The sequence below is a fragment of the Amphibalanus amphitrite genome, unplaced genomic scaffold (genome assembly GCF_019059575.1).
Source record: "Amphibalanus amphitrite isolate SeventyFive unplaced genomic scaffold, NRLGWU_Aamphi_draft 000674F_arrow, whole genome shotgun sequence".
NCBI classification, from domain to species: Eukaryota; Metazoa; Arthropoda; class Thecostraca; order Balanomorpha; family Balanidae; genus Amphibalanus; species Amphibalanus amphitrite.
The window spans coordinates 310,073-337,670 of NW_024882168.1; the positions used below are offsets into that span (position 1 = coordinate 310,073).

At 51.4% G+C, this 27,598-nt stretch overlaps 2 protein-coding genes and 1 long non-coding RNA gene across 3 annotated transcripts in view; 2 read left to right on the plus strand and 1 right to left on the minus strand.

Moving 5' to 3' along the window:
- Positions 1-182: 182 nt before the first annotated feature.
- LOC122364392 (WD repeat-containing protein 74-like) lies at positions 183-7,354 on the plus strand. Its single transcript, XM_043334705.1, has 7 exons — positions 183-276; positions 572-806; positions 4,897-5,113; positions 5,425-5,526; positions 5,824-5,931; positions 6,297-6,491; positions 6,878-7,354. The coding sequence occupies exons 1-7, from the start codon at positions 222-224 to the stop codon at positions 7,223-7,225; spliced, it is 1,260 nt and encodes a 419-aa protein (XP_043190640.1). The 5' UTR covers positions 183-221; the 3' UTR covers positions 7,226-7,354.
- LOC122364393 lies at positions 1,226-3,879 on the plus strand. Its single transcript, XR_006253547.1, has 2 exons — positions 1,226-1,430; positions 3,391-3,879. It is a non-coding gene; the product is annotated as an uncharacterized LOC122364393 (long non-coding RNA).
- Positions 7,349-27,598, minus strand: part of LOC122364390 (fasciclin-2-like) — a gene marked incomplete at its 5' end in the record, with an annotated part of 63,398 nt that continues 43,148 nt past the window's right edge. Inside the window, 5 exons of the mRNA XM_043334700.1 lie at positions 7,349-9,090; positions 9,454-9,598; positions 10,001-10,117; positions 11,182-11,369; positions 25,278-25,427. Coding sequence (XP_043190635.1) covers positions 8,876-9,090; positions 9,454-9,598; positions 10,001-10,117; positions 11,182-11,369; positions 25,278-25,427 — 815 coding nt within the window. The remainder of the gene's footprint in view (positions 9,091-9,453; positions 9,599-10,000; positions 10,118-11,181; positions 11,370-25,277; positions 25,428-27,598) is intronic.

Here is a 27,598-nt window from a genome sequence, read left to right on the forward strand (position 1 = left end):
TAAGATCAAGTTCAATCGGCTCTATCAAAGACAATTTTACTGACAATTTTCGAATTGTATTGGAGTTTTGGTACTAAAACAATAAAAATCATTAAAAAATATAAAATTGTGGTGGTTTATTCCTTACAAAAAAACAGCCTACTTTTTCCACTAGAAAATAAACTAGAGCTAGGTCTGGAAAACGTAAACAAAAAGCAACATGGCAGCCCCCAGTAGCAGCCATGCCTCGACACTGTCATAACGTATATGTCGGGGCAGAGACCGGTGTACTTAAAGGTACTGAAGGATTATGTTCGTATGGTTATGCTCAATAAGTTGGTCTTAAGTCAAAATGAATATATTGTGGCATTATTGCAAATTCTGCATTTTATGTCTTCCCAACTTAAGTGCTTCAAAACATCAACATAACACATCATTTGTGGTATTTAATTCATATATTACATTATATTGGCCAGGATGTGTACATTCTGATGTTAAAACAGCATGACATATACAGGTGTTTTGTACTAGGATGCAATGCATGCCTATTTATCTTGGCTGTGTCAACTAACAATTGCCATTTATTTGTCAGGAATCAATGTCACTGAGGGCGAGGTGCAGACGAGCAACTTCCACAATTTGACAGCGCTAGAGCGGGAGAATGAAATCTGCAGCATGTGCTGGGGCGATGACGAGCAGCGGCAGGTGCTGCTCGGCCTGCGCTCACAGCAAGTCAAGGTGTATGACACTGTTCAGGGCACGTTCACAATGTCACGGCAGCTCAGCTCTGGCTCTGGGCCAGTCATTGGACTGGCCAAACACCAGGGGTGAGTTTTCCCCGTCCCATCCCACCAGTCTCATTCATGTCTGTACTGCGTTCCATAAGTTGACACAGTACAGACATGAATGGGACTGGTGGGTGGAAACAGAACTAGACAGATGTGAGCTGTGCACTGTGCAGTGTTAATGTTGTTTGTTGGATACCTATTAGATGTGGAAACTAGAATGCAGGCAGGTTGATCAAAACAACGGTATGAAAGATTCAGCTTTGGAAGTGGATAAGCCAAGCTTATATAAAAGCCACTGCAGTGTGGTCTCAGTCAGTACCTAGGGGTTTTAGTATTGTTGATGTTTTATTGGATCATATTTAGACCTAATAAGATAGGTAACCAGTTTTAATAAGTGATGGCTTAGATTGTGAAAAGCATGCTACTTTGCCATTGACAACATTGATGTCATCATGGATGAAGTAGTACCTGGATCGGCAACTCCTCGATGTTTGTGACCACCGCTAGGTGGCAGTGGTGTCGAGCGCTAAGGACGCGGGGGAGCGGGTGCTATTCAAAACAATGGTCGGCGTCGCGTCGTAGGATCGTTTGCCTTGTTTTTTGAAAAGTTAAGCCCCTTTGGAGCAGATTGGAAGGTTTCAGAAGATGGAGGAAGATGGCAAGGTAAGATTGGTAAGTTTTTTTTTTGTGGTTGGAGGGTCTGAGTGGCCTAAAATATGACTGTAAAGAGCGGCTGTTGACGATACTGGCGCACATTGCTTCTCGCCATATGTCGTAAAAAATCGTATAATTTCCGTAATTGAATGGTTAATCACTTATTTATATGTTTAATTTTATGTTTTTATATGTTTGTTATATGTTTGACACATCATATCTCAAGCTTATACATGCCGCTGATATAGCCATGGTTTTGCTTGTGATACAATTTCGGTCTTGGCAGCGCATGATAGGTGGTGGATGATGCATTGTTAGTTGTTAATTGCTTAAGTTTTTGTTAAGTTTTTAGTTTAGCAAAATTAGTTAGTGTGCCATTATTTTTTAACTCAATATTTGTTCAACTATTGAAAATGGTTTCTGTTTTATATTGTGTAGTGCCAATACCTACCTATAAATTGGTCAACTGCTCACTGTTCAGACTCACTGCTCACCCATATCAGTTTCCTACGTATTTCTCTGAACGGCTGACTAGAGTGCAACACACTAGGAGCAGTTGACTGGCATCATGTCATTTCAGCTAATTTTTATAACCTGCTTGCCAATGCCCTGATTTCATAAATAGTTGAATGATATTGAATAAAAAAACACATTTAAATAAATCATGTTCTCAGCCTGAAAAACTGAACCATTTGACAGTAAAAAGAAAGCCTAATGGCAGCCAGTGCCATTGTCAACCACAAATGACAAAAGAGTGCCGACCCTGGTCCCTGACATCAGCTTCCTTCTTTTCTCAAAGCCAAAAGGTCCAGAGTAGTACGAAGAAGTTTGTGAGTTTCCCTCTATTGAATGATATACCGGGTGGCCCAAAAAAAACGTTCCGAACTTTGGAGGCCTATATCTCAAATTCGAGTGCAAATAACGAGTCAAAATTTTCATCAAGTTTGCCTCACTTCTTTGCGCATTGGTATGCCAAATTATAACACTGTACCATCATTTTCAAGCCAGCAATCTTATGTTGAATTAAGTAAGACGTTTTTGCTTTTTTTGCCGTTGTTGAACGGTAGTAATGATTGGCTTAGACGTACCATGTTAGAAAAAAAATAGAAAAATAGAGCACGTGAATGATACCAGCACGTGTGCTGTTATTTCAAATATTTTTGTCCCACTTATGTGCCAAATATTCAAATGCTAAGCCAAAACTGCGTTAATGAATGCCATTCGTTTCAACACAAGTCCTGTTTCGAAGAGAAGGAGCGGCATGGTGCATGCGCTACTGCTGATCACCCTCCTTTCAAGAAGATCAAATAGTAAATCGACCGAATAAGGAAAAAAAGCTAGAGGGAATATGCCACCCTGAGGCCTGAACCATCAATGAGGCTAGTTGCCAGTAGCAATCATGGCTGCAGGCCGTGTGCCGAGATGGAAGTGGCCCGTTCACTCACAGTTGTAGTTAACATCTGAGCAAAAAAGTGATTTTTACATGGCATGCTAGAAACACGAACCGTTTAAAAAGTTATTGACCGAATAACATAAAAATCATACCATTTGCTGAAAATATATGCCGTATTGACTATTGGAAGTTTCAAGGTTGTATCGTCATCACTTTCTGAGAAATATTGATTTAAAATTGGGAACGTTTTTTCTGGGCCACCCGGTATAACAATCACGGATCACCTTTTTAGAACGAGTGCTAGCCAAACTGTGTGTAGATAGCAGATAGATTTAAGTAAGATAAAGCCATTTTAAACTATGTAAGCCTAGCAGATAAGGTGTTAAGCTTTTGGGTACTTTTGTTTTGGAGTATCTTGTCAAGGTATTATTTATTTTATTTTTTGCCAACATCATCGCAATGTAAAATACATTTTGTGATGTTGTGGGGAAACAGTTTGCCTTGGAATGCCCTCACTCTCCATTTCATTACGGTATGCTCAGGTATCTAATTTCCCTCTCTCACTCTTCGTTTCAGATCAAAGAGATGGGTTCAGTTTCCACGGTGTGCTGACTTGAATTGGCATCCTGTGATTTGTGATGTGAATTATGATGCACGCACTCGCAGGTGCACGCCCACTGCGGACACGTGTGACGTGACGGCAGCAGGCAGCCGGGGTGTGAACTGTGAACTGGCTCGGCCGAAAATGTTTAAGGTATTACAGCGTTTGTAACTGACTAACATACCCACTACGGGCATACCCATTGAGCGGATAATGCGTTCGTGTGCATCGTGTTTGCATTTATTCCCGATATACTCTGGTGGAAGGTGTGAATTGGAAACCAGCTTGGTGCTACGACACCGTTTAGTAGGCATGTGGCACGTCGTTTCTCGAAACCTACCTATCAGTCTATGCAATAATATGCATTGTATACATTGTGTGTCATCGTTCACCTTAGTTGTCATTGAACCTGTGTTAAATTCTGAACTTCAGGCCGAGACAGACTATTTCCACAGTCAGGAAATCGCACACGAGAACCTATTCAAATCCATTAAGTTGCAATAGCATCAATCGCACGCAAGGAGGTGCGTGTTATGGATGCGAGTGCGACCGGGGTTTATTTGAATAGGCTCTCGGTCTCGCACATGATTTCTGACTGCGGAAAGAATCGGTTTCAGCCTGTACTTAAAAGGCAATTCGCTCATGCGACGGCAAATATAAGTTCAATATGGAAACAGTTTTTTAACGAAACGGTGTATGGTAAGCTTATAATCCTGGAATGCTTCTTGATAGAAATTGTCAGTGGTGCAGATATTCGTTAATCGATATGACAGCATTTGTCTTGATCTTTATAAGTCAGTCAAAATGGCTGTAGCAATGATTTGGATGTTTCACGGCGGACGGCACATTTCCTCTGCGGTCTACCGACGACTGATGAGTTGGAATGCTCAAGCTGATCAGGGGCAACCCGAGTGATAGACAAAGTCGTTTGATCGAAGGTATTTTCAGGCAGCTGGCAGAAGGCGCCTGGCCTGGCCATGAGAGCTAACAATACGACGTGCTGAGGTAAAATCGGCCAGTCGCGCTCGGTAAACGACCCACCACACCATTCTTTCCAAAACGATACATAAGTCTATGGAACCGCCCTGGACCGCTCTTCCGGAACCCGACACTGTTGGCCTATGCCAAACTTAGCCGCGGCTGGTTCAGGCCATGTAACTTGCCGGTCATTTTCGGACTTTGCTGGTATTGGCCGCTGCCTGACTGGGCGGCGGCGGCGGGCTGTCCTTAGCAGGGATCAGTCTGCTCGATAGGTGGCAGCACTTTCGGGCGGTCGCGCAATACAATGGGAATCCCGCGGAGTTGCCGATCCAGGTAGTAGGTAATCCATGATGTCATTGTTCAGTGTTCACTGGACTATTTGATCTGTCTTCTACCCACTTCTCAATGATCTACCCCACTGGCTTCCCACACTCTCCATTCCTCTCATACAACCCCTCGCACCAGTCTTATGCCCCCCCCCCCCCCGTTTCACCATCCAGCGCGGTGATTACGGCCGTCGAGTCCGGCATCGTCACCCTGTGGCGGTACGCCGAGTCGGAGCGGGTCTCCGTGAACGCACTCACCACCGGGGAGAAGCTGTGTCGGATGCGGCAGAGCCCCGCCGACTCGGCGGTGCTCGCCACCGGCGGTCAGGAGAACGACCTGCAGCTTTGGGACCTGGCCCGGCCCGAGCAGCCCGTCTTCAGGGCCAAAAACGTGAGTCGGGGTGTCGGGGGAGTCGGAGGTTCGAGAACGGCTGAATTTTGCGAGTTATCGATCGCTGATGAGTTATCTTGTTTGTATGGTTTAATTTGGAATGTTCGTTGAAGTAGGTATAACAATCGATATCGAAATGTATCGTGTCATTTAATATTTATGCATAGTAACCTGACAGCAGATATTTTAAGCGTAAGTGCATTACATAATATCCTGATTCCTGAACGCCGTACTGAAGTCCCGATATCGCCTGATTTCGCTGGTCGGAGTCTGACGGCGTCCCCTGTTTGACCTCACCCTGCCGCCGTCAGGTACGTCCGGACATGCTGGACCTGCGGGTGCCCGTGTGGGTGTCCGACATCACCTTCCTGGAGGATGCCCGGCGCGTGGCCACCTGCCATAGACACTCGGTGGTGAGTGGACCGGCCGATCGGCTGACTAAATCAGCTGATGTCTCATGATACCATGTGTGGCTGCAGACTGACGGGATCGGTATCTAGCGCTGAACGACCGGCTGTCGCTACTCGCTATGAGCCGTAGGTTTACGCTATCACTTGCCATTTTCATTGGTATCATTGTCGTACCGATGATATTGATGCGTTTTCATACGGTTATCATTGTCGTTTTCATCACTTTAAATAGCGCTAGCGCGTCTCGTTCTCGCTATTTACGTAACCAACTAACCCTTCTCTCCCCGTGTGTCACACCAGGTTCGTCTGTACGACACAGCGAGCGGCCAGCGGCGGCCGGTGATGTCTGTGACTGTGGGGGAGGACGAGCCGCTCACCTGTCTGTCCCGGACCCACCGAGACCACCAGGTGGGTTCACTCGCGTCATCTCTGTGACGGGGGGGGGGGGGGGGTTCTCAACTGTCTGTCCAGGACCCACCGAGACCACCAGGTGAGTTTCGTCCCGTCATCAGCTCATTAGTCGGAAAGTACTGGAGCTCTTTAAGAGGAATTGTAGAATGCAGGGCTCCCATATGGAGGGCTGCAGCGGTTCCCTGACGGGGGGCACTTGGGCTTCTAACCGATACACTTCGTTTCGAACTCCGAAGCCGGCCCTGGTTTGAGCCCTCTCTGATCACCGTAAATGTGTACCATCCTTCAGATGCTGGACCTCCTTCCCCGCTCACCCTTTTGACCCTCCTTCCGGCCTATATGGCCTCTGTGCGTCTCATCAGGTGCTGGTAGGCAGCGGCCGCGGCCGGCTGGAGCTCTGTGACATCCGTATGGGCCGGACGGTGCTGGCGCTGAAGGGCGTGGCCGGCGGGGTACGGGAGGTCTACTGTCACCCGGAGAGGTCGTACGCTGCCAGCGTGTCACTCGACAGGTTCCTGCTGCTGCACGACCTCGACACCAAGAAACTACTACACAAGGTAAGGGCCGTGGGCAGCGTGTGGTTTCAAATGCGGATTTAATTGGCTATTATCCTAATTCCTAATGATATTGGTTCGGATTGGCTCGAAGGTTTGCCGCAGCTGTTTGCATTGTTTGAGTTTGAACTATCAAACACACTTGACTGCCATTTTTCATCACCCACGGTTTCTACGGTACCTGTGGTTGCGATTTCAGCGTTTTGTGCATCTGAACCTGCGCTTTTTATGGCCGATTTATATGAAATCGCGTCATTTTCGTTAGCTGTGCGTAAAACTGCTATTTTCCGTCAGGTGTGCAGCCTGACTAACGCCATTTCCCGCCATATCTACCTGAAGTCGCGCTATTTCCCGCTTGCTATGCTCTAACTCTCGCCATTTCCCGCCAGGTGTACCTGAAATCTCGCCTAAACTGCGTGCTGATGCGGCGCAACTTCAGCCTGAACCCCGAGGACGCCGAAGAGGACGAAGTCGAGGACGCTGCGGTACAGCCAGCACCGGCTTCCACAGGTCCAGAGCTGGAGGACGAGGAGGACGACCTACAGATCGTGGAGGAGTTCCTGGACGTGCCTCCTGAGGAGACGAAGAAAAAGAAGAAGCGAAAGCTGCCCAAGCTGAAGATTTCTGGGGAGGATGTGGCAGACGCGTCACCGAAGAAGCCAAAGCTGCCCAAACTGGTAGATATGTCCAAAAAGAAGAAAAAGAAAAAGGTAAAAGCTGGGGAGTCCAAGGGCTGAGTTGTGACTGGGAGGGTTATTTTTGTATGACACTATATGATGCAATGTCAGAGCAGTGTTGAAACATGTGTACCTCGTACTACGGTATGTTGTTGGAGGACGAGACCAGAGAATACAGCGGGCCTTCGAGACGGGTTTATTGTACAGGTAATAACATGTTAGCGGGGCGGCTCAGCCTCTCAGTCGCTGCGATCGAATCTAGATGCTGGATCTATCCGCGGATATCCGTGGATCTGAGACCCCCGAGCGACCACTGAGCGCCGATCCGCCCCGCGGAATTAACACCAATAACTGTGAAGCGCGTTCAACACCATCTAGAGTAGATTGAGAGGCTGGGGCCGCACTGGCCTCTATTCTAACCGGCCAGGGGGCTGTTCACGGGTACCGTCTCACCCACTGCGGTAGGGGAGGTCTTTGGGGCGAGCTGACCCGACCCGGCCCGCCGGGCTAGTCTGCCCTGGTCCGGCCCCTCAGTGGGCCTGAACTCTGAACTGTCCTTTGGTATTCAGTCACGACTAGCGTCATTACAATGGGCCATCGGTTGTCGAACACAGCGGTTCTAGTCGTGAAGGATCCTCACTCCCGAGTGGGGAAAGCTCCGTGTGCTCAGATCTGACACAGCACGTCAATGCTGCTCGCTTCTGACAGCCCGACACTGAGCGTACTGACACACCAGACACACAAGCTTCTGACAGGTGACACGTTTTCTGTCATGGGCCGTAGTGACAAAAGAAGTCCTCCGACACATTAGGTAGCCTCTGTGACGCTTGGTATATCCTCTGAAGGTTGACATTCTCTGACACACTCGCTGACACTCACTCGCCAGTCACACTGACTGTAAACTCATCACTGAACTCTAATGCCCTGATCCCGCTACTAACCTAAAACATCCCGACTTGACCTCGCCGATAGCGCACATTCAACACAGCCGACTCTGGCGTCGGTTTGACCACGAGCGGGACAGTGAGGGGCGAGGACTCACACATCTACCGACCAACACACCAGGCGGCCGGCACAGTCGCGTGCGCCGCTTCGCGAGTCATACAGGGAAACATTTCACTCCGAGAACAGAACGAACCGGGAAACTCCTATTCCCTTCCATCGCGCCGGCAGCACCGACCGAAAGTTTGATTTCACGTGACTTCTCGCGGCCGGCACCGCTTCACTGTCGACCGCGGCGCTATCCGACGAGACCAACCGAGACGAAACGCAGCCCGCCACGGCAGAAGAATGACCCCGCAGGGGCCAGCGTATAACTGACCGGGCGAGGTCGTGACCTCGAGACGAGAGGCTGTCCTGTGACCTGGCAGGGTCGCGGGCCGTATCCGCAAACAGCACGACACACCACTCTCTCTCCGCACACACAGCTCCGCGAGTCCGTTCTGCTCGCTGTCCACCCCGGCACCTGCCGCGGGTCTCCTCTCACTCAGTAGTTCCACCTCTCCCCGCGGGCGGCGCCACCGTCGCCGCACCTCGCTCTGTCGTTTGGTGTTTCTCTCTCTCCGCCGCCCGCCCGCCGTGTTCTCAGACCACCAGCGCGGCTGTGGCGTCGCCGGCGGGCGCGGCCGTGGTGCGCGCGGCCGCCGCGCCCGCCGCGCGCCGGCGCAGCCGCTGGAATGCATCGGACAGTGCCCAGCAGGAGGGCGGCGCTCATAAGACGAGCAGCGCGGCCATCAGCAGGGAGACTAGCAGTGAGAGCACCACCGGCTGGGAGCCGGCCGCCGAGGGGTCGCCGCCGGCGCCGGCCGCCGCCGTCTTCTGCCGCAGACCGGCGCTGTAGTCGCCCCGACCGGCCTCGTTCACTGCCGCCACTCGGATCACATATTCCGTGTTCGGTCGGAGATTGTTGATGGCGTGGGTTCCGGCTGGGGAAAGGGAGGGAGGTGTTAGAAACGGGTCACGGTTGTAGATAAACCGTCAGTGATGGTTTGAGAATCCTAGCTGAAGTGTTTTACGATAGGAGAAGCAGCACGTCCATCAAAGAGATCTCAAAACATTCACGACGGATGTTACCGCTGAGACGAGTCCAGATATCCAAACAGACTCATTCCTCTCCTCGGTAACCAAACTGAGAGGACGGATTGAATATCCCATCAAAGCTCTTATCCTCCTAAAGATACACTACACACACCTTGTGCCATGTCCCCGTAAGCGATCACATAAATCCGTCGACCTTTCACACACTACCAAATCTCGTCCCTCCCCTCCCCTTCCCCATATCCACTCACTGGACTGAAACTCGACGGCTGAGGCGGTCGTCCAGGCGGCGTCCTCCGTCTTGTACTCGGCTAGGTACCGATCAGCGACCTTCTCCTCGGGCGGCACGCCAATGGACAGCGTCAGCCGGGTGCTCTCAGTCTTGGTCACACGCACCTGTCAGGGGGGAGGGGGTGTGAGTGTGCCGCGGGGACATCTCTGGACGCACGTCTGATGCGTCACTGAACTGAACTGGAGACCGTTCACTAAATAGCGATATGGGATACACGCGACACGGTTTTGGTTGAGGCAAGAGGTTCGAAAAAGAGCTACATAAATTTACATCCGTGATCATAGACCTATGTATGCAGAGGTGACGTCTATGCCGGGATTGACTTCATCCGTGAGCTGAACGGCGCCCATTAGTGGCCAGCTCGTTGGCCGTTTTCTGATAGTTCTGGAAAGGATCGCGAGCTGTACTTATATTCCAATTTACTGCTGTTTTTTTTCAAATAGCGTAAAACAGACTTGGGTCGCTAAGTGGAACCACCGATATTATATATCCGATCCCGTCCTTACCTGCGGCACGGCCGGCTTCTCGCCCTTTCTCAACTCGATCGAGTGCGTGATCGAGCCGAAGTTGTTTCTGGCCTCACACGTGTAGTTGCCGAACATTGAGTCGTCAAGGCCGCTAACCTGAGAAACACAGACGAACGAGCACGGGTGAATACAAGCACCAGGATAACCGACATGCCGTGAACGTGGGCAATATAATGTATTTTTAACATGCTCCATTTTGTTGCACTCGAAAGGAACTTTGCAATTCGACAGCGTTGTTCTAAAATTCTATTGGTATTACGGTTTTGTATGAAAAAGCAAATCGTAGTACTCGTAAACGTAAAAGAAATACAGAAAACAATAATTGACAAGCCCGACTAATCATCTAGATGTTATCCACTGAGAAAAAGTTCGCGTCACAGCTCGGGGCCGGGGCGCCGTCTAGCCGGCATTTCTTGGCCTCTGTCTAATCCCCCGACCTCTGATACCAGCCGCGAACTACGCCCGTTCGCCGGTCCGCATCCCGCTCTATCTCTCCTCAATAAACTCAGTGTGTCTACCACCCGGCCTAGCGGACCGATTGGCGGTAAAAAACGGCGAGCCGCTACCCCCCCCCCCCTTCTCGGAGAGGAGCGGTCAATAGATGCCGGCGCCAGACGAACCCCCACCCCGCGGCCCGGCAGCCGACCTGACCTCCCGCCGCGCCCGCGCAGCCACCGACTGACCTGACCTCTCCGATCTGACCGGCGCACAGCGATCTCACTCGGGTCAATGAATATAACTCGGCGTAATGGTTATTGAGCCGAAAGTATTGTGATTTTGTAAAATAATAACAGCAATAAATATAGCACGGTTCATCAACCGGGTCGGAATATACGCAAATATGCGGCTAAACACATAGCTTAGCAAACGTTTAATTGCGATGTCCATTTCGTGTTGTGCGGCACAGCATAGCTACAGGCGCCTACAACTAGCGACATCTATGGAGAGAAGTGACATTAGCCAGAATCGCCCCCAGCGTGCGCAGTCCTATGTAGCCAAATGTTTAGACTCCTAAGTTTTTACAACGAATAAACAGGTGATATTTAACACAGCGTCCGAGCAGCACTTGATTTGAAATGGCAGATTTCGCCATCCTTACTCATCCAGCTGCCTTCGGTAACAGACGACCTCATCTACTGCTCCATCAATTCCCATCTCACCTGTAGCACGCTCCTGTCCTTCTCGGCGCTGATGATCTGGTAGTGGTCCTGCTGTTCGAGCTGCTGTCCGTCTCGCAGCCAGGTGAAGAAGGCGGACGGCTCGGCATCGGCCCGACAGCTGAGGTTGGCGCTGCCGCCCAGGAAGCCGAACACCTCCCTCTGATGTGGGCCGACCCACTGCGGCTTGTCTGTGGGGGGGGGGGAGGGGGAGGTCAGGTCACAGGGCAGAGCCGACCCACTGCGGGTTGTCTGTGGGGGGGGGAGGGGAGAAGAGGATAAGTCACAGGGCAAGGACCACCCACTGCGGCTTGTCTGTGGGGGAGGGGGAGAAGAGGATAAGTCACAGGGCAAGGACCACCCACTGCGGCTTGTCTGTGGGGGAGGGGGGAGAAGAGGATAAGTCACAGGGCAAGGACCACCCACTGCGGCTTGTCTGTGGGGAAGAAGAGGGGAGGTCAGGGCGTAGTGGGACAAATAGAGGGGAGGTCAGGTCACGGGGCAGAGCCGGGCCCACTGCGACTTGTCTGTAGGGGATAAACGGGGAGAGGGGAAGTTGGAACACGGTGGGACGGACCGATCCACCGCAGCAGCCGACAGGGGAGAGGGGCGGTCAGGGCATGGTAAGACGGGACGGACCCATGCTGCGATTATTTAGTTGAGACTTGTACAACTCCACGTTGTCCTGAGAATGAGTGTAGCGGACTTTTGATCCATGAATTGAGAGATAAGCGGGAAATGGTTTTGGTGCATCTCTAGCTTTTGATGATTGTCACATTTGCCGATTCGTTCGTTAGGCGGATTGGATCTCATTCGGATTGACCCAAATAGACGTGCGGTTATTAGGTACGTCCCATCACAGCTCCATATTAGAGCATTTGACAAAAAAAACACACACACACACACACACACACACACACACACACACACACACACACACACACACACACACACACACACACACACAGAATAGCACGCTGATCGGCTGTCAGAATCAGTGTATGCAGATAACGCCGCGGGTCCAAAGCACAGTGGAAGTATTTATATTTGCCGCCGTCTTATACCGTTTTGGTAGCATCAATTCTGTGACGGTTGGTGGCGTATTACAACATAAGAACTAAGGGCTGATGACCAAAGGCACATAAGTGACGAAAAAATGCCTCGGGCAATTTGCATCAGTCCTATTGGTTTTTGTGCAACAGCACCCCTAGCTTTCGTTGTCACAGTGGAAGGAGATATCTTATTTACGACACGGCTTTCACCGAGTATTTACTTCTGACGCCTTGTGAGTCAGTCATGTGAAACTGCAGTCCCCAGTAATCCTCCCGGCGATTTTACGGCCATTGGTCCTAGCTGTGCCAATGATAAAGGAAGACGAGGCGCGCGTCCGGGCACCGAGCTATAAAATCGAAACGATCCAGTCCACCAGTGTTCGGCAGACGCAGTATATACCAATGTACAGTTAAATATAACATATGTTTATATAATTAGCAAATAAATTCAACTGGATTTAACTCAAATATATCATATCTTAACGGTATGTGTGCCTCTGCAATTTTTTTCAGCAGCAGACCGTGCAGCGCACATAAATATCTGGATGGAATTGGTTCACGCCACATAGCGTTACAGCTTTCAGTCCCAAGGGACATCAGCATTCCGACCATCGAGTCCGTGACGGCCTTCTGTGTACCCTATCACGTGAAGGTCACCGTTCACAACGTCGTGTTCCCTGCAGTACACACAGCGATGGCATTTCAAATCAACTGCGACTTAGATGTCGACATAGAGCCGAACACAGACTAAATGAACGGTAGCAGCTGGCGAAAGCAATCGAATAATACGAAATATGTGACAGAAATGGCTACACGGGGCAGCTATGGGTCAGTTCCTTATGGTGCAGGAGTCTTCCCATCGACTTTGCCCGCCTAAGCAACGTGGCTGGCATTCGGGAACTATGGGAAAGCCATTAGGTATCCCGGCTATACCTGGCAGGCAAATGACACATTGACATGCGATGTTTCTATTTTGCGCATTGCGATCATCGTAATAAATCTTTCGTCAGTAATTGGCACATCTGCAAAACGATATAATTTCGCGGAAGGGCTGTAAACAATTTTGAGAATCAGGAACGTCCACAAAACAGAAGCTAACGACTTGAAGTCGAGATGTCATTCGAGCGACAAAAGATTTCGGCTAAATGTTGGATATCCTGGGCCCAGAAGTACATCCATCGGGATGTCAACTGGCTAGCTGGCAAAATTTCAACGAGATGAATGTGCTCCATCCCAGCAGAGATTTGGACAGTCATCGGACAACGAAACAGTTTCTCGAACACATCTAACGATCTACGACCCGAAGAATTTAGACCTATTAAGAATTTAGACATGCAACCGAGAGCTTAGAGCTACGATCAAGTTATTCGACCTGGTCTATTCGTAACTCGAAATATTCATATAATATAATACGAGTATGTCGTATGAATTCAGTGGCGATTCCACAATTAGAAGCGATGTGCCATCGCCTGACCTTTGTCGCCTTTTAAAACGGCATCTGGGCCCTCGGCCCAAGAAGGCAAGGTCATCTCAAATTCAAGACCATTATCTGCATCGCGATAAATTCTTGCAGATGAAAATCCCGGTCACGCAGCGCCAGCTGGCTCAAGGGACGCCTGTTGGCATGACAACCGAGAGCTGACCCCGTCTCCTTGCCAAGTAGTGAGTTTAAGGCTGGCGTCCCAAACACATGCCTAAAATGGGCGGCTGATAGCCGGAATACCAATGAGATAGGAGTGTGCTACAGATCGGGCCAGGGCCACCGGGGCCGTGCCAAACTGGCACCGAGTAACTCAGCTCAGCATTTGCCGCAGAGGTTTGGGACTCTTCGGATATCCAACCTTAGTGACGCATCTTAGTAATTTAGGCTCTTACATAAGCAAATGTGCCTGGATAAATAACTGATAAGGAGGCGAAACAAAATTCGATCCACCATGGAACTAAGTTTTGAATTAAATCGGCGAGATAATTCTGCCTTCTCTTGTGTTACAATAACCTGCTTTCCAAGAAATAATAGTCATCGTCATGAGACTATTAGCTAGTCAAAACCCGTCTCTTGTGACATTCGACAAATAGCTGACCTATCATAAAAAGCGCTGGTCGATTCGTGCCGAATGCTCTTGGAGACCACAATTCTTCCGACTTTGAAGGGAAAAATACGACGGACGGCGAATTGAGAGTCGGCTCCAAATCGAATATCTTCAGCGGAATTGAATTTCCCTGATAGAACGAGCTGACATGACACTATCAGACTCAGAACCCGAATACAATGCCACTATCACCGAAAAACTGCACCTCCTTGACAACTGGAACGATAATCGCACATATTTTATAATGCATCGCTTCAAACATGAAGCCAAACAACAAAAATCACAACTGAAATCCATTGCATTGTATCACAAAAGCATTCACGACAGGAACTAATTGCAGCGATTCTCCATTTCAAAGGGGAACATCTATCACCGGGCGTCTAATGACGTCACTAATGACGTCACTAATTACTGTGCCGGAGGAGCGGGGCGCCATCAATACCAGTTGTGTCGCCGTGTCGCCCCGACAGTTCGCTCCCGGCGACGGCTAGAGCGCAGATTGTAGACCGCCTTCCCGGAACGGCCCACAGGCCGAGGTGGCACTCGACCTTATTGCGCCGGGGTGGAACGGCACTCGATATACCCAGGACGGAGCGGCACTCAGCTGTACTGAGATGGTGGTGAAAAGGTCGCCGACCGATGGTCTCAGCGGCGCCGAGAGCAGCTTATGAGAGAGATGGCGGGGGCATGAGAAGGCAGCTCGAATGAGGAGACGTGGGGGGACTCTTGAGGAAACGGAGACGCGGAGGGACGAGGAAACTTACTGAGGAGATGGAGAGATTACTGGAGAGACGAAAAGACCTGCCGCATAGAGGAGATACAGAATGCAAAAGCGGCGAGACCTATGTACTGGAAGAGACGGAGACGCACGGAGACTGGGAGGCGTTTTGAAGAAACCGAATGATTGTTGAAGAGAAATGAGTGCTTTTACGGAGAAAAAAAAAGAAGTTCGACATGGGATGCTTCAGCCTTTCCAAACAATTTGTAGCAATATAGACTGACAGTGCTGAACTTTGCACTGTTGAAATCCTCAAGACGAAACATTATCTGCCGAAACCCGAGCCTTCCAGCACACCACGCGCTGATGGCGACGGGGTGGAGACATTCTGCTGTGAAATATGAGACGATGGGACTCGACGACCGACGTTCGGAACGGCGGCTGCGCCCAGCGAGCTGTGACGACGTTGGCTTCATGACGGAAAGTCGACGTTGGACGGCGGACGGAGATGTCGAACTGGGGTCCCAGTCGACAGTCTGGGACCTGCAGTCTGTGCAGTCTGCTGACAGTACTGTGGCGTAGTTAAGTTATAGCGGCGTAGGCGGTGGCTCCTCGGCCCTTGTGGCGCGGGCCCGACCGCGGGCGTAGGAACCGCGACGCCCGTGGTTTATGGCGCGGCCCCGAATGTCAGGGGCGTGGCCCTGCGCGGCCGGCGCGGTGCTGGGTCGCCGCCGAGAGGCGGGCAGTGTGTTGGAGTCGGTGACCGGGAGCGGACGCAATAAATGAGAGTGCAAGTCTGAGGACTGTTGGCGTCGGAGACAACAACACAACATTGGCGCGGTCGAAGGTAAGAAGCCTACGTTTGCCTTCTTCTACCGAGTATCTTATCCCGGTTAGGGCACCCGTCGCTCCGGACTATTTGGTATTCTTATTTGTGCCGAGGTCAGTGAGAGGTGCACTCCACTGCTCACTCGATAACTCACCTGGAGGCGGGGGCAGCGAGAGGTGTACTCTGCTTGTCACTCGGTGCACAAAACAGAAATGGATGAGAAAGAGAAGACAGGCCAGCAATTCCAGTCGGATAAACTTCTGCGCTTTACATCCCGGATCAGGAAATTTGACGGAGGTAATGATGAAGGCTGGGATGTTTGGATCCAGCGGTTTGAGCTATTGGCAGGCCTGGGGGACAAAAGCGAATGGCTCGAAGCGTTATTTATATGCCTAGATGGTAAGGCATTGGACGTGTGCGCGTCAATGCCAGAAAAGCTGCGAAGACAATACGCCGAGGTCAAGAAAGCTCTAAGCGCACGCTTTGGGAAAGACGTGAACACTATTCACGCATATTCGGACCTCAACCAGGCTATCAGACAAACAGGAGAATCATTCGAGGATTTCGGCGACAGAATCCAGGAGTTGGCCAAGAGGGCCTACCCCGAGAAATCTTTCTCAGACCTACAGTCGGCTATAGTGAGTCAATTTTTGTGTGGGTTAAAGGAGCCTTGGCTACAGACAAAATTGATGGACAAGCCCTTGAGCACTCTAGACGAGGCCGTAAAAGAGGTGCGATGTCTCCGTCGGACTCGGGATGCTTTGGCCGCTATCGGAGCCGTCGGTGGCTCGAGCGACGCAGAGGAAAGGCCGTCCGACCAGGTGCTTGTAGCAAAAGCGCCAAGCTCAGCAGACCAGCTCGAACAAAAAGTTAATAGGCTGCAGGAGAAGCTGGACGAGGTACTGGGCGTCGTCGCTGCGATCGGAGAGGCGCAGAGTTCAAGGGACGAAATGGACCGCCAAAGAAAGAGAATAGAAGCAAGGTGCTTCGGCTGTGGGGAGCCGGGTCACTTTAGAAGAAATTGTCCGCATGCCTCACCGAGAAGACAAAAGGTGACCGAGAGACCGGAAGCATTTTGTATGTGCTGTGGAAAGGCGGGTCACTGGATGGCTACCTGTCGGAAGCGACCCGAGCTCAGCCGTCAGAGCCAGCATCTGTCGGAAAACTAAGCGCAGCTGCGACCGGGAGGCGGGAAGCAGCTGGGAAAAGCGAGGAGCCTCGGAAGACGGCAGCAATGATCAAGGTGATGTTGGAAGGGAGGCAGATTTGGGCCTTATTGGACTCTGGAGCGGACTTCTCACTGATCAATGAAGAGCTGGCCAACTCATTGGAGGAGCAGGGCGACCGGTTGATTGATCAACGGTCAGCCTCCTCTGTTCTCGGGGCTTCTGGAGAACACATTGACATCCTGGGATGTAGACAGATTGGATTCAGGATCCAAGAGGAAACATTCACCTGCAAAGTGGCGGTGACACGAGGCCTCATTGTAGACCTGGTACTGGGGCGAGATTTCGCGTGTCGGTATCGCTCGGTTCTGGACGATGAGGCAGGCGAGTGCCGCATTGGGAAATTGAGAATTCCGCTGCCATCTTACAGTGAAGTTCAACCGAGCAGATCAAGGGTACGCATTCTGCAGACATCGATCATTCCTCCACGTTCAGAAGCGTTCGTACTGGCAAAAGTCGAACCTTTGAACGGTGGGTCGCAAATGGACCCAGGCCAGAGCTTCCAGGGAGTCTTAGAGCCATGTGAGAAGAAGAACGCGGAACATCTATGGGTGCCACGCTCAGTGGCGATCGTCCGAGACAATCGGGTTATCCCGATCAAAGTGGTCAATACCGGCACGACCGAGGCTAAAATCATGAAGCACACAGACGTAGGAACGTTGTTCACCATCTCGGAAGGAGAAAAGGACTTGTACGATATCTGCGAGCAGGCAGATGCGTCAAAGGATGCAGCACAGCTTTCAGTCACGACTGTTCCAGGTCTGGATTTGGAGAATTGTGACTTGTCAGAAGAAGGTAAACGAGAGCTAGAAGCGCTGGTGCGTGAGTTCTCTGACATATTCAGCAAGGGCGCCGATGATATCGGAAGGACTCATCTCACTCAACATGAAATTAAGACGGGAGATGCCGCTCCGATCAAGCAGAGGCCTCGCCGAATACCACTGAAGCTGCGAGATCAAGTGGAACAACAAAAGGTCGAGATGCTCAGAGACGGCGTCATAGAAGAAAGCACCAGTCCGTGGTGCTCACCGATTGTGATGGTAAGGAAAAAAGATGGAAGCTACCGATTTTGTGTGGATCTGCGAGCTGTGAACAGCGTCACTCAGGGGATGTCCCATCCCCTTCCCCGAGTGGACGATGCACTGGACACACTGGCAGGAGCGAAATATTTTTCTTCGCTGGACATGGCGTCAGGATACTGGCAAGTCGAAATAGCTCCAGAGGACAGAGAAAAGACCGCTTTTACAACAGGCAAGGGTCTTCATCACTTCAAGGTCATGGCCTTTGGCCTCAAAAACGCTGGACCAACATTCCAGAAGCTCATGGAACTCATTTTGGCAGGAATGGACAACAAAACGTGCCTGGTCTACATTGATGACATCATTGTCTTCAACGGCACTGAAAAGGGCCATCTCGAGACACTGACTGAGATGTTCAACAGGATCCGCGGAGCTGGCATGAAGCTGAAGCCGAGCAAGTGTCTCCTGGGGAGGCAGGAAGTGACCTTCTTGGGACACAAGGTCATGTCGGGAGGAATACTTCCAGACCCGAGAAACGTGGAAAAGGTGGCTCAGTGGCCACAACCTCAAAACGCTGATGAGCTACTGAGCTTCCTGGGCTTGTGTGGCTACTACAGCAAGTTCGTCAAAGAGTATTCCGAGGAAACTAGACTGTTACGAGAGGCTGCAGCGCGAAAGGGCCCGCTCGATTGGTCACCCGAGCTGTTGAACGCCTTTGAAAGGATGAAATACGTGCTGACCTCCGCACCGGTGCTACGACTGCCCACGTTCCGAGGCAAATTCAGGCTGGACACCGATGCGTGCAACGCGTCGATAGGCGCAGTCCTCACCGAGACAGTCGATGGTGAGGATCATGTGGTCGCCTACGCCAGTAAAGTGCTGTCTAAGTCGGAAAAAAGATGGCCAACTTATGACAAGGAGCTTTGGGCAATTGTGTGGTCGATACGCCACTTCCGCCAATATCTGGTTGGCTCGCCGTTTACGGTGTGCACAGACCACAAACCTTTGAGAAACTTACCAAAGTCGATTGTGATTGAAAACGACGCTACGGGCAGAAGAGGTCGCTGGGCAGTCGAGCTCAGCTCCTATGAGTTCGAGGTCGAGATCAGACCGGGCGAGAGTCACGGCAACGCTGATGCACTCTCACGAAGACCTGCAAGAGGCGAGGTGACGCCAGAGGTGGCGCCTGACGTCCAGTCAACAGCAGGGTCGCTCATGCCCCCGGTCCATTCCGTTCCGTTCGCGGGTGCGAAGGAACAGGACAGCGGTGAGGTGCCAAATTCACTGAATCGCAATGGAGATGACACGTCAGAACAGAGTCAGCACCAAACCGGAACGACAGCCGTCTGTCGAGAAGCCGAGGACCAGGCGAGCCAGATGTCCAGGTCTACCAACAGCGGACAGGGCTTCGCGAAAACAGACTGGCGGACGGTCCAGGAAGAAGACGAGGTGCTGTCTGAGGTCATTCGATGGGTGCAGGATGGCGAGGTGCATCGGTTTGATTCGAAGGCAAAAGGAGCTTGGAAGCGACGGATTTTTGCCAGAAATTTTGAAAACCTGGAAATCAGAGACCATGTTTTGGGCATCGTGAGGAAACACAATGAAGAAACCAGCTTCAGGATCCTGGTCCCACAGAGCAAGAAGGAAGAAGTTCTTCAGAGTCTGCATGATGATGAAACAGCGGGCCACATGGGTTTCCGGAGGACTCTAGACCGAGTGATGGAGAGGTTCTACTGGCCTGGTGCGTACGGAGAGGTCCGGGACTACTGCAAATCCTGCGTATTGTGTCAGCGCAGGAACCGGTCGTCTACCACAGCAAGAGCACCGCTACAAACTGAACTTGTGAGCCGACCGTTTGAACGTGTGGCAATGGACATCACTGAAATGCCCTGCTCTAGCAGAGGGAACCGCTACGCCCTGGTAATAATGGATTACTTTTCCAAAATGGTAAAAGTCTACCCCATGCAAAACCAAAAGGCTGAGACGGTGGCAGACTGCCTGCTGTTGTGGGTGTACGACTTTGGAGTTCCGGAGCGGCTTCATTCAGACCAAGGGCGGCAGTTTGAGTCGGCCGTTTTCCAGGAACTATGCAGAAGGCTTGGTATCGAAAAGACAAGAACAACACCGTACCACCCAGAGAGCGATGGGATGGTGGAGCGGTTTATGAGGACGCTCAAGGACGTCGTCTCAAAGTTTATCGAGCCACAGGGCTCCGACTGGGATTTAAAAGTCAGAGCAGCGGCTATGGCGTACAACTCATCGAAACACGAAACAACACAATACACTCCTTACTTCCTGGTCCATGGTCAGGAAGCCCGTCTTCCCGCGGATGCAAAGTTCCGTCCACCTGAACCACTGGTGCAGGTCCAAAGTTTCTTGGAAGACCGATCACGAACCCTGCAAAAGGCATTCCAGGACGCTCGAACCAAATCGGAAGAAGCAGCCAGGAAGATGAAAGGACGATGCGATAAGAAAGCGCACCTTACTGGTTACAAGGCGGGAGACAAGGTGTGGGTGACAGACCCTACGGCGGCAGCGGGAGGTAAGCCAAAGCTTGGCCTCCCATACAAGGGGCCGGCCACCATCGTTAAATCGTATGGAGAGCAGAGTGTGGTGCACAAGGTGCAAGGGCCAGGAGGAAGAATGACGAATGTGCACCACAACCGGTTGAAACCAGCCTTCTCGAGCAGGATTTTCCGCACGCGAGGTCGCCAGATAGCAGGAGCTGGGACGAAGGACGCTCGACCACCTCAGGGGATGGCTGATGGGTCAGCATCTGCAAATAGTAAACGGAATGAACATGCCAAGCGGGGGACACCGTGGTGTCGGAGCAGTCGGCTGTCATTTTACGAGTCTCGGGATGATGACAGCCTGGAGGCAGAGGTGGAAGAAAGGGAACTCCTTCAGCCAAGGGCACAGGAAAGTGGAGCTGCGCGGACAGAGCAGGTAGAGGGCAACCGCTATTACAAAACCCGGTCGGGCAGGGTAGTAAGACCACCAGAGCGATTCCAGGCGCTAGCTGTTCAATTCTGCGAATCTGTTTAAAGGAGGGCAAGCCCGGCCACAGGCTAACTCACAGGCGGCGGAGGCAGCATCCCATGGTATACCTCCCAGATGGGGTCCATCTGATCCCAGAGGGCTGCCGGAAGATCAGTGACCTGCTCCCACGGGATACCTTGGAAGTGGTTAAGAAGACGGGGCATCACTCCACGAGCGGCATCAGCGGCAGTAGCGGCACCAGCAATAGCAGCGGCAGCAGCAGCGCAGCAGCGGCGGTAACGTTGGGAGACATTGTCATGTTTGCTGTTCGGTGACTGCTCAGCGCAGCGAGAGTGTTCATGTTGACATGATGTGTGGTTGCCTCGTTTTGTGTTGTTTTGAAAGTGTACCGTTAATGTTACTCAGGAGGACCATCCTGTAGGGGCAATTTCTTTAGGGGGGAGGAGTGTGGCGTAGTTAAGTTATAGCGGCGTAGGCGGTGGCTCCTCGGCCCTTGTGGCGCGGGCCCGACCGCGGGCGTAGGAACCGCGACGCCCGTGGTTTATGGCGCGGCCCCGAATGTCAGGGGCGTGGCCCTGCGCGGCCGGCGCGGTGCTGGGTCGCCGCCGAGAGGCGGGCAGTGTGTTGGAGTCGGTGACCGGGAGCGGACGCAATAAATGAGAGTGCAAGTCTGAGGACTGTTGGCGTCGGAGACAACAACACAACAGTACCATCGCGGAGCCATCCGTCCGAGACTATCGTTTGGTGACAGTAGTATGTATTACAGACCGTCGCACGGTGAGTGGTTATCCTATGTGACAGACGGCTCAAGACTTTGGTTTGTTTCCCCGTATTCAAGACTAGAGCGACCCCACTAGATTGAGTGGGTCAAACTTAGGGGAAGCAGTTGAAAAGCCTCTCCATGTGACACGAAAGACGACCAACTAGGATACGAGCTCTTAGACATTTCCATTTATCAAGGAGTGCTTTCCTTGAAACTCTACGAGCATGGTTACATTCACTGCCTCTTCGTATCCGAAGGTTGGGACTTTTCAATTAAGAACAATCACTATTCTTTAGAATTGTGATTTTCTATTGAAAATCCCAACCTGAGCTACCTCTCTAGGGGGGTGTTTAGCGTTTCTGCCGCGATTTAGGACATCTTGATACCCTCGAAAACGGCTCGTTAGATTTTCTTGCCATTTTCAGCGTTTGGTCCCCTATGGGGGAGCTACCGGCTGGTACCGGTCGCTTGAAATATAATTAACCCGTTTTGGGGTAATCGGCACGTGCATTTTCCCATAGGGTTAACATGGGGAAAAATTGAAAATGCGATTTGCGCAAAATCTGTTCAGTAATATTTGTCCACATTTTTAGGGTCAGTTCTTGGGCTGGCACCTCACCTTCTGGGGGTAATTATTTAAAATATAAATGACAAAATTTCGGGTAATCGACGCCGACAGTTACCCCATGTTGAGCCTATGGCAATTTCAAAAAATTATTTTCAAATCGATTTTGTAAAAAATTTCCACGTTAGATTTTGAAAATGTTCCAATATGTTGTGCCCCGGGGTGTCGGCTACCACGTGGTATGGGTCATATATGGGGCGATTGAAAAGCACGTGCCACGTGCAAACGTGTTTGATGGGGTAACCCCAGGGAAAATCCGACATTGGCCAACTGGGGGTCCTATGGCGTGGAAACCACTCCACCTAGCGACACCAAATCAACGCAGCCGGTGAGCAGATGAGTCCAGCTTGTCGCACTAGTGGTCACGTGGCGCACGTGCTATTGCACGTGCCGTGGCAAAGGGTCAATTTTGGTGCTTAAATATACTAGCATTGTGAAATGCAGGGAATGGGGGAAATGGCCGTCAGGCCGTCAGTTTTTATGATAGGGTCGATCTGAAAACGGGCATAGACACAAAATGAAAGGGTCTAAGAAACTGCTATCTCGGATTTTTTGTAAAATGAAAAATTGAAAATTCTGGTGAAATTATATATTCGAAAGGTAAAATTTCCCTCAATTTTCCCCTTTTTCAAGTTTAGCCGTCCACTGTTCAGAGACGGTGACACCGGCCGGGGTCATCTTTTACATGCCGATGGCCACTTATATTGGTCATGACGTGGCGTGAGCCGTTAAGCTGTCAAAGGTCCGGCACGTGCCACGTGGCCACGTGTTTGAGCCGAGTACCTCCCACATAATGGTGTTTTGGCCAACTGGTGGCCGTATAGCGTGGAAACAGAACCAGCCAAGAACACTAAATTGGGTCAGTCGGTGAGGGGACAAGCCCTGCTTGCACCACCGGTGGTCACGTGGCACACGTGCAAATCTGGGCACCTCCGTTGCGGAGATATTTTATAGTGAAATATTCAAATGTACATAACTTTTTCAGTTTAAGTCCGATTGGGCTAGAATTTGGTGGGTGGATGAATTGTTAAGCGACATGAACGAATGCGCCATGTTTGTTGCAGTGCGCCACGTTTGTCTCAAAGCGCCATTTTTGCCGCAAAGCGCAGAATGTGCGTAACTTTGTCGAACATGGGACGATTAGGGTGCGCTTTGATTGAGGGATGGCTGCTTAAACGGCAGATATGAATGCACCACACTTGCCGCAAGGCGCCATATTTGTCTTAATGCGTCAGTGTTTGCGTTTTGCCTACGGCGGGCGTTTTTTGCGGCGGTGTTTGCTTTTTCGGTGGTTGCGTTTGACGGCGGGCGGCCGTTTTTGCGTTTTTGGCGGTGTTTGCGTTTCGCGGCGGGCGGCCGTTTTTTTGCGGCGTTTTGCGGTTGGCGGCGGGCGTGCGTGCGTTGCGGGCGTTTTTTGCGGCGGTGTTTGCGTTTTTTGCGGTTTTTGTGTTTGGCGGCGGGCGGGCGATGCGGGTGTTTTTGCGGTGTTTGCGTTTGGCGGGGGGCGGCCGTTTTAGCGGCGGTTTGCGGTGGGCGGGCGTTTTTTTTGTGGCGTTTTGCGGTTTGCGGCGGGCGGCCGTTTTTTGCGGCGTTTTGCGGTTTGCGGCGGGCGGCCGTTTTTTGCGTTTTTTGTGGTTTGCGGCGGGCGGCCGTTTTTTGCGGCGTTTTGCGGTTGCCGGCGGCCGGGCGTTATTTGCGTTGTTGCGATTTGCGGCGGGCGGCCGTTTTTTGCGGCGTTTCGCCGTTGGCGGCGGGCGATGCGGGCGTTTTTTTGGGCGGCGGTGTTTGCGTTTTGCGGCGGACGGGCGTTTTTTTATCGGCGTTTTTTGCGTTTTTTTTCTGCGGTTTTCGGAGGGCGGGCGATTGTTTTTTTGCGAAGTTTGCGTTTGCGTTTTGGGCGTGCGTTTTGCGGTGTTTGCGTTTGGCGGCGAGCGGGCGGTTTTTCACAATTCAAGTCCCAACCTTCGGATCCGCAGAGCTGTTCGACAAGCGCTGCCCGGGCCTATCTGTCCTTGTTCAACAGACCTACAAATGGCAACTAACTCCCTGACAAATTCCACACCACGCAAGTCCATTTGCAGACATCTAAAGCGCGGCTCAGACCCCACAGACAACTCTGATCCACATTCCACTCCGTAGAGCGACACTCCGAACTGCGCTGAAGCCGCGTCGGAGCAGTCGGAGCCGAGTCGGGACAGCCCCATTATCGGCGGTCCATGTCGCCGCCGTAATGGAGCCCCGCGCCGGCAGCGGGCGCCCATCGGATGCCCAACAGCCGCGGCCGCCGCTAACTGTCGGCCGTATTTCAGCCGATAGTCGACGGCCGATCCCCGGACCAGAGGCCGGCCCACCACAAATGACGTGTGCCGCCGTCAAATGAAAGCTGGATGTGCTCTCCAAGATGGAGTGGTTGATTTTCGACTCAGATGATATTGATGTTCCACAGTAACGACCCTACCAAAGAACGTTAAGAATTTCGTTTGTGAAAGAATACAAACAATGTAATCTACCAAGCATAATTTTCGGCGATGGTGGCGTTTGCAATATCCACTTGATATAACCGAATAACAAAGAGTCCATTACCTGTCATTCACTGAGCCCGCTAAGCCTAATTGTTTCACTGTGCCCATGTGAATCCCCATTCAGGATGCAGCAAATCAGTAAATACCGCTATCGATACCCCCCCCCCCCCCCCCAGCAAGGCTTAATCCCGCTGGCATACAAAACACACCACCTCTTAAACACTCTCCCCCTCCCCTCCTTCGTCGTGTACTCACACTGGACCACCAGCTCGATGTCTGTCTCGCGTAGATCCGACTCCTTCTTGTTGACGTGGGTGGCCTTGCACCGGTACTTGCCCGAGTCCTCGCGGGTGACGTCACGAATGATGAGACCGCGCGACTCCTGGTCAATGTCGTACTTCTTGTCTGAAATAGCACGGCGAGAACAAGGTCACGATTAAACAGCGGCCTAATTCGTGTTCGTGTTTGTGTTCTGTCATGTTGTCGATGTAGCTGCCTCGGTCAAGCTGGATTTGTTGGGCTGGATTTGTGTGGGCTGGATTTGTTGGATGTTCAGAAGTTTAAGAAAACATGACCGATGAGATACGTCATCCTTGTTTAGATAATTGTTTAGTCAGTTTATCCGTTATCTATTGACATGAATCGTAACTCGAGTTATCAAATTATGGGTGCCCTGAAAGCACTAGTTACATGATACATCTACAGCATTTTAGGCGCAATTTCAAAAAGTTAAAGACCAAATTCAAAACGTTCACGTGCATTTTGAATGTAAACTTTTTGAATTTGGTCTTTAAATTTTTGAAATTGCGCCTAAAAAGGTGTAAATCAATTAGGCACAATACCTTCCTAGTTCCCCATTGCTAGAATCTGGCCGACTCCACACAATCTGTGCGGCACTGTCTTCATGACACCCACGTCCCATCCCGCCGCGGCTCAGCCCGGAGAGGTCGGAGAATCCCGGAGCAGCCGGGCCGTGCCGCCGACGGCCGGCCCATCGACCTGATGGACGGCCCAGTCATGACCGGCTCAGCCCGGAGCTGACGCCGCCGTCGTCGGCCAAATTAGCTCTCAAGTATGTCGTTGCAGGTCATGACGGTCGGTGGCACCAGAACATGAGGTGTAATGGAGTTGGAAAACATGTGCCGGATTTTCAGCAACGGGAAGAGAGAACAGAAAGACTTTGTGAGGATTTCGGGAGGGACACTTTCACGTTCAAATAACTGAGTCAACATTCTGGCGCTAATATTGAGCCTGTTCCCGCTTCAGCACTTCTCAAGCACCATTTTAACACTTTCGAACGCCAAATATCGTCATTCGTCCTGGACTTCTCGAAAACCTACAGTTCCAGCCTACATCGAAAGTTTTTTTCCTCGGGTAGTCGATCATCGATTAGTTATCTCAGATTAGGCAGTTTGTCCCATCTCATATCAGCTTACCTCTAACTCAGATCAGCCTTATTGGTCCCGTGACTTTCCACCCGAAATGATGGTGTCTCACCCGACCCACTAAGTCCCATTTCACACCATCCTATCCTCCTTCCAAACCGGCCCATCCCTCCGACCCGCAGACCATTTCAAAACTTTGCTGTCCCATATCGGACCAGCCTGTTCCACCCCAGACCATCCTATCCCGTCCCGAACCATCCCATACTTCCGACCCGAAGACCGTTCCAACTTGTCTGACCCACACCAGACCAGCCTGTTCCGCTCCAGACCATCCTGTCCCCGCCCCAGACCGACCAGACCCATCGTCTGTCTCGTTGGTTTTCCGTCCGGACCGCCGAGAAGGCCATTTCCTGCTCTGACCTGGCGTGGCCGGTCGTATCCGGCGGAGGATGGGGCCTTAGAACGTCCGTCCGGCCGAGCCGCGAACGCCACCGGCACGCCAAACACCGTACCGAGACGGAATGTCGCACGGCCGACGGAATGTCGCATGACGGAATGGTACCGGAGCCGCATGATGGAATGGCGTGACGTGTCCGTATGGCGGAGGTTCCGAGGAAATGCGGAACGAGGGCGGTGGTGGGAGCGTGAGAGTTGATGGGGCGTCACGTTACAAAGACGAAGAGAACGAAACATGAAACACGTTAGCCAAACACGGAACGCGTTAGCGAAACACGGCTCCGGTGGAAACTGGAAGGTGTAAGTAGGTATTACAAGGGTGAGGATTTTGGAAGTTGATTTTCTCATCACTGAAGACTGACACACAAACTTGATTATCGGAACTGCCATTTTTGAACATTCCGATCATCGAACTACTTTCAAAAAGCACCATCAACAACAGTGTTTCTCCTCATAAACTTCACAATGCGAGGATCGCCTATATACGAACAGCGCTCACTATCCATTGGTCGATGGGCAGAGGCCACCAGTTCCATACGAGTGCGGGTCAGCGCTCCCCTAAGCCGCTCTCTATTCATGGCTGCTCCCGGCGCCCCGGACAGAAGGAACGGATCACCACACAAAGCGCAGCCCGCGGCCTGGCTCCTCGATCCTATGGGTCTGTCGTGTGTTCCCACCCCCAGGACGGAGAGGCGGGCTCCACAGTCAGGCGACCGGCCGCAGAGAAACGGAGGA

Bases quoted from the DNA above. Each gene is read 5' to 3' on its own strand.
- LOC122364392 (XM_043334705.1), top strand. From the start codon at position 222: ATGCCTCGACACTGTCATAACGTATATGTCGGGGCAGAGACCGGTGTA. The intron at 5,932-6,296 runs GTGGGTTCACTC...GCGTCTCATCAG, and splicing joins GGACCCACCGAGACCACCAG to GTGCTGGTAGGCAGCGGCCG. The intron at 6,492-6,877 runs GTAAGGGCCGTG...ATTTCCCGCCAG, and splicing joins CCAAGAAACTACTACACAAG to GTGTACCTGAAATCTCGCCT.